Source organism: Passer montanus, unplaced genomic scaffold (assembly GCF_014805655.1).
Source record: "Passer montanus isolate IOZ18808 unplaced genomic scaffold, ASM1480565v1 scaffold44, whole genome shotgun sequence".
NCBI classification, from domain to species: domain Eukaryota; kingdom Metazoa; phylum Chordata; class Aves; order Passeriformes; family Passeridae; genus Passer; species Passer montanus.
This window is the reverse complement of record NW_024369262.1, coordinates 6,104,353-6,114,299: the sequence shown is the minus strand read 5'-3', so window position 1 is coordinate 6,114,299 and position 9,947 is coordinate 6,104,353. Positions and strand designations below refer to the sequence as shown.

General features: G+C 54.4%; 1 protein-coding gene across 2 annotated transcripts; it reads left to right on the top strand.

Annotated features, from left to right (window-relative positions):
* The first annotated feature begins 2,840 nt into the window (after nucleotides 1-2,840).
* Nucleotides 2,841-8,287, top strand: DYNLL2 (dynein light chain LC8-type 2). Of its 2 annotated transcripts, XM_039720805.1 has the most exons (3): nucleotides 2,841-2,994; nucleotides 6,163-6,301; nucleotides 7,889-8,287. In XM_039720805.1, the coding sequence occupies exons 2-3, from the start codon at nucleotides 6,170-6,172 to the stop codon at nucleotides 8,024-8,026; spliced, it is 270 nt and encodes an 89-aa protein (XP_039576739.1). In that variant the 5' UTR covers nucleotides 2,841-2,994; nucleotides 6,163-6,169; the 3' UTR covers nucleotides 8,027-8,287. The 2 variants fall into 2 exon arrangements, with proteins under 2 accessions (XP_039576739.1, XP_039576738.1); XM_039720804.1 differs by lacking the exon at nucleotides 2,841-2,994 and having other exon boundaries at nucleotides 6,149-6,301.
* Nucleotides 8,288-9,947: the final 1,660 nt, after the last annotated feature.

The window sequence follows — 9,947 nt, the reverse complement described above, 5'->3', positions numbered from 1 at the left end:
GGGCAGGAGGAGCACAGCCTTAGATGGCAAACTGCTTCTCACGCCTTTTCCTGTGAATCTCTGGGAAGTGCTTTATATAGTCCACTCAGAGGAATTTATAAACAACTACCTTTTGTCACTCTTCAGGAATGCATCTCCCTCCTCAATCCTCCAAGCACTTTCTTTGTCAAGGCCACACTCCTTACACTGGAAGGAGCAGGACTGAGCCAGGCAGGAGCAGGGCTCCTCAGCTTCCTCTTGCTGCAGATGCTTTGGGAGGAGGCAGGATGTAACTGGGATAGGGTTACACTGGGATTATAGAGCAGCCACCAGCTCTGGAGCCAGCCCTGGGGACTGTAGACTGTCACCACTTGGGTTCAGGGCCACTCCTTGACACCTAGTCCCTTTGCTCCTAAAGGCAGCTGCCTCCTGCCCTGGGTTGAAGGTACCCACAGGCTGCTCCAGGACAGGAGGGAGACAAGTGCTGGTTCTGCACTGGGAAAACACCAGGAGGTCCACATGCTGTGACTCCTGGGGATGTCCTGTGCAGGGTTAAAAGTTTGACTTGATCCCCGTGGGTCTCATCCAACTCAGAGTATTCCGTGATGGGAGCCCTCGTGGCAAAGCCAGGGGCTTGCATAGACAGGATGAGCATCGCCCAGCAGCCTCTGGCCCTAAAACCTGCTGAGCCCCACAGCTGCCCTGCCTGAGCCCAGCCCTGAGAGCAGAGCACAAACCTCCCTGCGAGCGAGCGGCGGCTCCGCTCCAAGCTGTGCCCGCCCGGTCTGGAGAGCTCGTGAAGCACACACAGGGCTCAGATGTGCTGCCTCAACAGAGCCTCGGCACGGCTATAAATAGCCCAGCCAGGCGCGGAGCAGCGAACCTGAGCGCGGCCGGCTGCCCTGTGGGGACGCGTGGGGACGGCCGGCTCCTGTCTGCAGCACGGCCCTGGGGGCTGGCTCTGCTCGGGCAGGCCGAGACACTGTCACCTGCCCGGGCACGGCCCTGTCCCCCCGTGCTCCCACAGCTCCTTCAGCCTCAGTGCCGGGCACTGCAGTGCTCATTCATCCTCACTTCGCTTTCTGCGCCTGACTTCTCTCTTAAAGCAGCTCTGGACCCATTAAGGAACAGTAAATATTTTATTTGCTGTTGGAGTTCTGACCAGTGTCTCAGAGGCTACAAAGGTCACAGTAGGAAATATCTATTTCATTAGCAAACGGGATGGGCCCATCCTGGGGCTGCTGGCTCGCGGAGTGAACCCAGCCTGTCCCCTGGGTGCTGTTACCAGCTGGAAGCTTGTCTCCATTCAGCAATCAAGTCAGGGAGGTTTCAGGACCTGGAGTGGTTTTCTTGGTTCTCAAGGCTACGCAGGCAATTAAAACTGGTCTTATTAAGAGGCAGCTGAGCCCGGGCAGCGCTGTGTCCCTCTCACTGTTCAGGCACTGCAGCGTGGGAACGGGGACAGCACAGGCATCAGGATTTTCTGTTTTGCTGGGCTTTTCTTCAGGTAGCTCCTGCACAGGGCTTCTTGGCACTGCTGCTCAAGTGAAATGGAGCAACCAAAACGGGAGCTGGCTGGCGGCCAGCCCGGCAGCCGGGGGGGCAGGTGCGTGCCTGGAGCATGGCTATCGAGGGCAGGAGCCCCGTGGGGGACAGCCAGGTGGCTGAAGTGACAGGGTCACAGGCGTTTGAGGACCCCTGTGCAGGAGAGCCGAGCGTGCGAGGCACCGCGGTCACACCTGTGTGCCAGGGTCTGGCCGGGCTGCGTCCCTCACTGCTGGCCCCAGCACAGGCTGCTGGGAGCTCGTGAGTGAACAGAGGGGTTTCATTCTGCCCTCTCGGCTTTGCGTGTCTGTGGAACACTGCTTGTTCTCGGGGTGAATGGACGATGAAGCAAAAAACAGCCCCATGTCCCCCCAGCCTCTGGGTGCGCGGGGACAATTCTCGGCAGCGCAGTTTGGGATCCCAGGTTTGGGATTTTATCAGCTTTCCCACACAAAACAAGGCTGGCAGGAAAAGGGGCTGGCAGGATGCCCTGAGACATCCCAGGGGAAAAGCAGTAACTCCCACAGGATGTGGGGCTGGCAGTTTAGGGAAAGCTGGTGGTTCCCAGACTTTGCTGGGCATTCCCCAAGCTTTGCTCCCTGTAAGAAAACCCCAGGAAACACTGGAGCACTTTTGATGTGTTCAGGAGGGAGAAATGTGTCTGTGGAGATGCTGAGTCCTATGGGGGACACTGAGCACCTGCCTGCTGTGACCTGAAAACCTGGACATTTGGGGTATGTCTGCAGCTCCAGGGAACATGGGTCTGTCCCAAATGGGGTGCAAGCAGCCTCAGGGACTTTTCTCAAATCCTTCTCTCCCCTTAGTGCCTTCCACCTGTCTGTGCCACTGTGGGAGGACATCACAAGACTCAGGAGATCCATCAACACCATAGGTTGCAGATCTCAGGTGAAAGGTGCCACTGAGGTGCCAAGCTGCAACTCATCACCAAGACAGGACTATATTTGACTCAGGCTGAGCCCTCTGACCGAGAACACTGCTGTGTGACCCAACCCAGTGAGCTCGTCTTAGAAGGGTTCAGGCTCCCGCCGGGGATCGGAGTCCCCAAGGCAGAGCGGACCCCCGCAGAAGACCCCCTAGGGCAACAAAGGTCCCTCTAGGGATCAGCCGCTCCCGGGATCAGGCTGTTTCACGGGGATGGGGGGAGAAGGCGCGGAGCCCTCAGGCACCACCGGCCCCTCACACCCGCCCGGGCCCCTCACGGCCCCTCACGGCGCCCCCGCCCCCCCGGCCCCGCCCCGCCGCGCGCCGCCCCGCGGCATTGTGGGATGAAACAGGATGTAGGCTGCAGCGGGCGGGGCGGTATTTGAGAGCGGCGCGGCGCCGGGGCGCAGAGCGCGCGGGGCGCCGAGCGGAGCGGAGCGGGCTGAGGCAGCGCGGCCGGGCCTCCTCACACCTCCTTCTCCTCGGTGCCGTGCCTCGCCCTCCCGGGGTGGCCCTGTCACTGTGAAGGTGAGCGATGTCTCCGCTGGGATGTGGGGCTCCGAGCCTCGCCCCGACACCGGTCGCTCCGTGTGCGGGGTGGCGGCGGGGCCTCCCCGAGGGCGGAGGTCGCTGCCGTGGCCGGGCGCGACCGGCTGTTGGGGAGCGATGGGAACCCGCCCCTCCCTAGGGGGCCGCGCGGCTGCGGAGCCGGTCCCGCTCCAGGCAAGGTCACCGCGGCCTCGGGCGCCCCCGGAGCTCCCCCCGTGAAGGTCACGCAGGGCTCCGGCTCCCGGGAGCCCTGCGGGGGAAGGGGCTGTGCCGCACCCCCTCCCAGGGCCCTTTTGGGCCAAGGTGGTGGATGCGGTTCGTGCAGGGGGTGGGCCCCGTCCCCAGTCGCGAAATCCACTCTGTCCTGGTGGTGGAGCGGTGGGTGCTGGGCTTGGGCCCCGTTCCGAGCCGGGGGATCTGTGCTGCCCTGGCGGGGAAGTGATGGGTGCTCCCATCCTCGCGATCCGTGCTGCCCTCATGGGGGAGGTGGTGGATGCTGGGCTTCAGCCCCATCTCACTTCTAGGGTTCTGTCCTGCCCGGAGAGGGAAAGAGTGGTTACCAGGGGGCTTATGTCTCATGCTCTTCCCAAAGCCCCAGCTTGTCCTGCTGGAGTCCTGGGCTTCAATGTACAAGTAAGACTTACCCTACCCTGGTAAGAAGAGGGTAGGGTGCTGCCTTGGGCCTGATTCCCTTCCAGGGCCTCATGCTGCCCTGGAGTGGCAGCTGGGGCTGTGGTCTTCCTCCTCACAGACCACATCCTGCCCTTGGGGAGAAGGGGTGGCTGCTGGAGCTGCAATGTTACCCCTTCCTAGGCCCATCATGCCCTGAGATGAGTGCTGGGGCTTTGTGGCTTTCCTCAAAGAGGGCCAGATTGGGTGGCAAGACCCTGAGAGCACCTGTGATCCCGTGGTTTAGGGTTGTGCTGTGTCTGTGCTGCTGCTGCGGGCTGCCTCGTGGGGAGGGGTCCCTGTAACCCCCCAGGGAGTGAGCAGAGCCTGGGGCCCTGCTCTGGTGCTCAGGTGGGTGCAGGGTGTGACACTCCTGTGGCAGGTGCAGCAGCACAGCCACTGCCAGCCCCTATTGAGTTTGACCGTGGGGGATGCTGTGCCCTGGAGCAGTGCAGGGAAGGCCTCCTGGCCAGCGTGTGCAGCCCTGCTGAAGGATAATCATTTTTCCTCTGGCGCTGTCGCCCGCGGCAGCCCAGGCCTGCACTGGGATGCTCCTCACCTAGACAATGAGGAGGGAAGGTGCCTTTTGCAGGTCACACTGTGCCTGGTTATGCAATGGCAGGTGCCCTCTGAACTCTGTGAGCAGTGCAGGTGTGTGAAGGCCTGGTGTGTGTCAGGCCTTGCTTGCTCTCTTTCCCTAAAGAAGCTTTTCTGGAAGAATGACCCACAAGTGGATTTCTGTTGCTTCCTTCTTCCTGTGGACTGGACACCCAGAAGACTTTTCCAAGGGATGGTCAGATTCCTGGGTGGTGCATCCAGATCTCCAGGGCTGTTCTGAGCTGGGCCTTCTCTTCCCTCAGCTTCTGGGCTGCAGGCAAAGGCCTGCTGGCTGAAACCACGGCATGGAAAGGAGCAAACAGCCGGGAAGTGGCTCTCGCAGGGCTGTGATGGGGGCATGTGCTCTCTGTTGGCAGTGCAGCTCAGTTCCTGTCATTCCTCCTGATGCTCTTGGTGTGTGTTAATAGCAGTGCTCTATTAAACACTATATCTAAACTGTATAAATTAAGGTGGCAATAGAAGTCTTCAAGTGCAGGCAGAGGGAAGAATTGAAGTATTGTAATCAGAGGGCTGCAATTATGTAACCGGATTCTCTTTCTCTCTGGGTAGCAAGCTCCTTTAATTGCTGTAACAAAGCTACTCCTTCAGTTTTCTGGGGCTCTTCCAGGAAGTGATCATTGCAGCAGATTTTTTTCACTCCACAGCAGAGCTAAAAATGTGTAGTTTCACTGTTTCAAAACACACTTGGTAGTATCACTCAAGACTTAGAGTGCTGTAAAAGGATTTAGGAAACTTAATGGTGCTCTGCAGGCTTAATTGGAGGTACTCCTTGCCATTAAGAAGCTTATTCCCACAAAGTTTTAATGTGCTGGGGTAAGAGCTGCTGCAAGGTGAGCAGCTGGATCCCCAGGTAACGTGTACCTCCCCAGGCCTTGAGTGAGGAATGGGAATGAGGGCTGTGGTGCTCAGAGCAGGCCTGCATGGTGGGCCTTCTCCAGGGCTTGAAGAAATAGTGCAGTGTTGGGATCATGAAATCCCAGTTTCCTAGGATAATAGGAACTGTGCTGGACACCTCCCTGGAAAGGCCGTGTCAGATCTAATGGCTGCAGTGGCTGGTACAAGACAGTTTAATTTTGAGAGCAAAGGGGGCTCTCACCTCGCTCCAGGACAAGTCTGGGACTGCAGGAGCATGCTGGGTTTGGCACCTGTGTTGTGGTTCCCAGTTGAGGAGGGGGTAGGAGAGGGAGAGCTCTGCCAAGCTCTGTCTCTGTGGTGGGACCTGCTGCTCCTGCCCTGTTTCCAGGCTGCAGTGTGGTGGTAACCTGCTTCTGGCTCATCAGGCTGGCTCTGCCCCGTGGGAACAGCTCAAGGCTGGGTTTCACGGCAGAGCAGCAGGGAAGTGAAGGTGTGATGATGGCTGAATGTGGGACAAGGCTCCTTCCAGGCTAAACTAGCAGCAGGAGCTGTGACACCTGGGATGGGGTAGAATAAAAGCACTGCTGCTGTGAATGTGCTTCCTGAGCCTCTGTGTCCGTGGCACACAGTCTGGGATCTGTTGCTTGCAAGGCTCTGAGCAGGGGATGTTCCAAAACACTGGCACACCTAGATCCAAACTTGGTGTAGCCCACTGATGTGCAGGAGGGCTGTGGCTCTCTGCAGATCCCGTCTCCTCCCACACAGAAGCTTTTCCTGTGTGTGCTGATGCTGGACTACCTCTGATCTAACGTCCTGCCGGTGCTCCGGCTGTGAGGGGCACCTTGGCCTGGGGCTGCCGTAGACAACCCCAGGAACTCTCTGTGGCCATAGCTGGGGTTTGTGCTACCGCCTGGTGACGCAGCCTGCACAGAAAGGACAACCTCTGATGCACAGGAGGCGTCTCCTGTTGGGGAAGGGATTAAAGGAATCTATGTTCTGCCTTAGGTTCACCATGTCTGACAGAAAGGCTGTGATCAAGAATGCGGACATGTCCGAGGACATGCAGCAGGACGCTGTAGACTGTGCTACACAGGCCATGGAGAAGTACAACATAGAAAAGGACATTGCAGCATATATCAAGAAGGTAACTCCGGGATGAGGGTGCTGTGCTGGCTGCGACTTCCCAAAGCTCCTGAGTCTGTCAGGAGCTGAGTGGCTGAGGCTTCATGCTTGCGTGCTGGGAGGGAGAAGATACTTGGCTTCTTGGCTGCTTTACTGCTGTTTTCAAGAGGATGGAGTGACTTCTCCAAGGTCAGGGGAGGGCTGTGGCAGAGCTCTGGCAGGCTCTGAGCAAACTGCAAGTGCTGTCCCTCAGGATTTGCCAGCCTGGAAAGGGCTGGCAGCTGCCCCTGCTTAGGACTTGCTCCACAGACCTGCAGCACCAGTGCAGGTGGGATCAGCCCTCTGTTTCCCTTGGTGGGCAGCAGTGCAGGTGTGGTTCTGGGATGGGCCTTGTGCTGCCTGCTGGGGCTGTGGATCTGCTGTGTTAGAAACAGTGCAGGCAGCTGCCCTGGCTGGTGAAGAGCTTCTCTCCCCATTTGCAGGAGCCTGTTAATTGAGTCTCATGCTTGATGATGGCACCTGGGGAGCTGTTGGTTCCCCCTATGGCAGCTTCTCAGAATGGTCAGGAGAAGTGCTCTTGGAGGAGGGAAATCTTATTTCAGAGGCAGGGAAGCCCTGGCACCTGGGCTGGTGTTTGGGCCTTGCTTGTAATCTAAGCTTGAAGGCAAAGGATTCAAAGGTGTCTCCTGACTTCTCAGATCACTTTGAGGCATGACTTAGCTCTAAGTGCTCGGGGCAATGCAGCCTGTAAAGTGAGGGAGTGCAACAGAAGGCATCCAAAAAGAACTTGGCCTTTATTTCATGAGAGTGTGTTGGGAGGAGGGAAGCAATTTGATGCACCTTCGTGCTCTGGCAAGAAAGCCTCTTCCTCACTTCAAAGGTTACCTGCAAACAGCTCAAACTCTTCTGCTGTCTGAGAACTAGAACTGGCTTTAATCTTGGATGTTGAGTCTGTTCTTCTGGCTCTGTCTCAGGGGAGGGAAGGATGTTCTTGGGAGTCTTGTGTTAATTAGAGGGAGGAAAATGGTCTTTAACCCTATCCTGCCTGTGAAGTAGGAGAAGACTGTTGAACCAGGATTCAGCTTGCTTACCTCTGACCTCTTGGGTCTTTGCTCTTGGCCTGTGTATCTTCCTGCTCATTTTCAGCGTGGATTTTCTCCCCTTTGTGTACAAGAGTCCCAAATAGCAGAAGCCAGGCTTTTGTTCCTTCCTTTTTTTAGGTGACCTTTAAGCTCAGATGCCTTGCTGGAGCAGACATGCCAAAACCTTTTTTATTTTTTGTGAGTGGGTTTGGAATGGGAGAGAATTATTCCCCTGATTAGCCTACACACAGGGCTATACCAAGGAGAGCCCTTGCATCTGCTCCTCCTGCCCAGGGCTGATGGTGCTCCAAGGCTTAGAAGATGTTTTGCTTGTGTTGAATCCTTCAAACAATCCAGTGCAGAGGTTTGGTTGCTTAATTTAATAGTGTCTTGCAGTGGGGTATCTCAAGATGCTGCAGGTGGGACGAGAGGTGATAGTGTGTGAACAGAACCAGCTCAGAATTTGTGCTTAGAACTATTTTGATGTGGGCTTTCTTGGCCTTAATGCCTCTCTTCTCTTTCTTCAGGAATTTGACAAGAAATACAACCCAACTTGGCACTGCATTGTTGGCAGAAACTTTGGCAGCTATGTAACACATGAGACAAAGCACTTCATCTATTTTTACTTGGGTCAGGTTGCAATTCTTCTCTTCAAGTCTGGATAGGAAGTAGGAGCGATTGAAATTTGGACTGTAATGCACTGATGGCTGAAGCCACGACTCCCTCTAACATGGCTATGCCGCTGCATGGACTGTATACTATATTTAATGTGTATATGTTGCAGTAAAAATCTACATCTGTTTAGTTGCCTGGGAAGAAGGCGGCATTTTTTTGTTACTGCTTTTTTTGGTTGTATTGCACTAGGAAACCTGTAAATGCTTAAACAATGGCCTTTACGTGGGAAGAAATAAAACTATTCCACAGCAGCTCCCTCACTGGTAACTCCTTCTTTGAGGCTGGGAAAACTTTTTTGGGCAGGCCAAAAGCCCCAGACTTCCTTACTGAGTCCTGTTAGACTGTTAATCTTGCAAAGAGGAGCAAAGCCAGTGTGAGCCTCTGTCCCACCCTGCAGACTGTAGAGAGCTGGCTCTCCCAGTACCCTCGGGGCAGGTCCTAGACCTTCCCTGAAAGCTGGTGGGGTGGCTCTGGGTGACGTGGCTTCCACACCCAAGGTGATCTCCACCTTTGACTGTGATACAGGCTTGCAGCTGGCACCCCTTGGTGTTCTTGCTCAGTGCCCTTCGCTGTATTTTTGGCTCTGCTGAAACATTGACCTAGACTCGAGTAAGCAATTCAGCGTGGTCTAGAAGGCTTCAAAACCAGCCCCTGAGTTCCTGCTTGTTGCAGAAAGCAGCAATCCTGTGGCTGAAGTCTTTAGACCTCCATCCCGAGTCTGAAGCCACGTGGCCCGGCCCCGCAATGGAGTAGGATATCAAATTGGTGACTACTGACAACAGCTCGATTCGGCATGTTTGTAGCCAGTTGTCTCAACACTGCCTTAACTTGATGCTCTCCTTAAAGCAAGCTAGTCGTGTGGAAGACTTGTAAGTGGCCACTGTCTTTTTTTCTTTTTTTTTCTTTTCTTTCATTTTCTGTAGCTAATAAGCTATTTCCCTGTCTCTTTTTTTCTTTTTTTTTCTTTTCTTTTATTTTCTGTAGCTAATAAGCTATTTCTGGAGGATTGTCCTCTATGTTCTGATATCTGCTTTTGTTCTTAAAGCACAGTACCAAGAAGTTAAATTTACATGTGATGTTTGTGTGAAGGAAACTCATGTGACATCTGCTTCAAAGGCAGACAAATGTCTTGGTCTCCAATAGGTTCAGCAGTGATGTTGTCTTAGTACGTACTGACTTGGGATTACACTGCAGGAAGTTCTGACCTGGGTGTGCACAAATGCTGTGTGATGGCAAATAAATCCCTGGTGCTTGTTATAAGCTCTAATTACTGGTTTGCTGACTAATGCCTTGGCAATACCACTGGGCTGATGAGCCCAGCTTGTGTCTCTGAGATGAATTTGGTGTTGGGAATAAATCATTGCTGAGGGCAAAGGGCACAGTGAGGGGAGCTCTTTGTGAAATGATTTGGTGACCCAGGTTGATGACTTCCTGAAGTAAAAGTCCTTCTTGTCTCTGTGCAAAATCCAAAGTATGCCTAATTTTGTATTATGGATAGAACAATGTTGTAACTAGAAAGAATGTAGCTGTCATAAATTCATGTTGATGGAAATGTCTGCACTGGGATAATGTGCCTTGGACTGTCTGGGGCACTCGTGTGGTCTTGTCTCTTCAGAACTCCACTCTGGGTCTGAAAGGAGAATGTTTTGGGTTTGTTTTTTTCCAAGCATGAGTCTAATGTGAAATCTGTTCACAGTCTCTCGTGGAGCAAGATCTGTTCCCTTCATAACTGCAATTGCTCAAATACCATTTATTTTTTTTTCAAACATTAAAGGTGAATTGACACATTTAAACAGCCTCTGGTTTCTTCTTCCTTAGCAGCTTTCCTGAGCAAAGCCTGTCCTTGTCCAGAGAGGGTGAGCAGTGATTTCTCTGTCCTGGAAGATGCTGATGACCCAAAGAAGGCGAGGC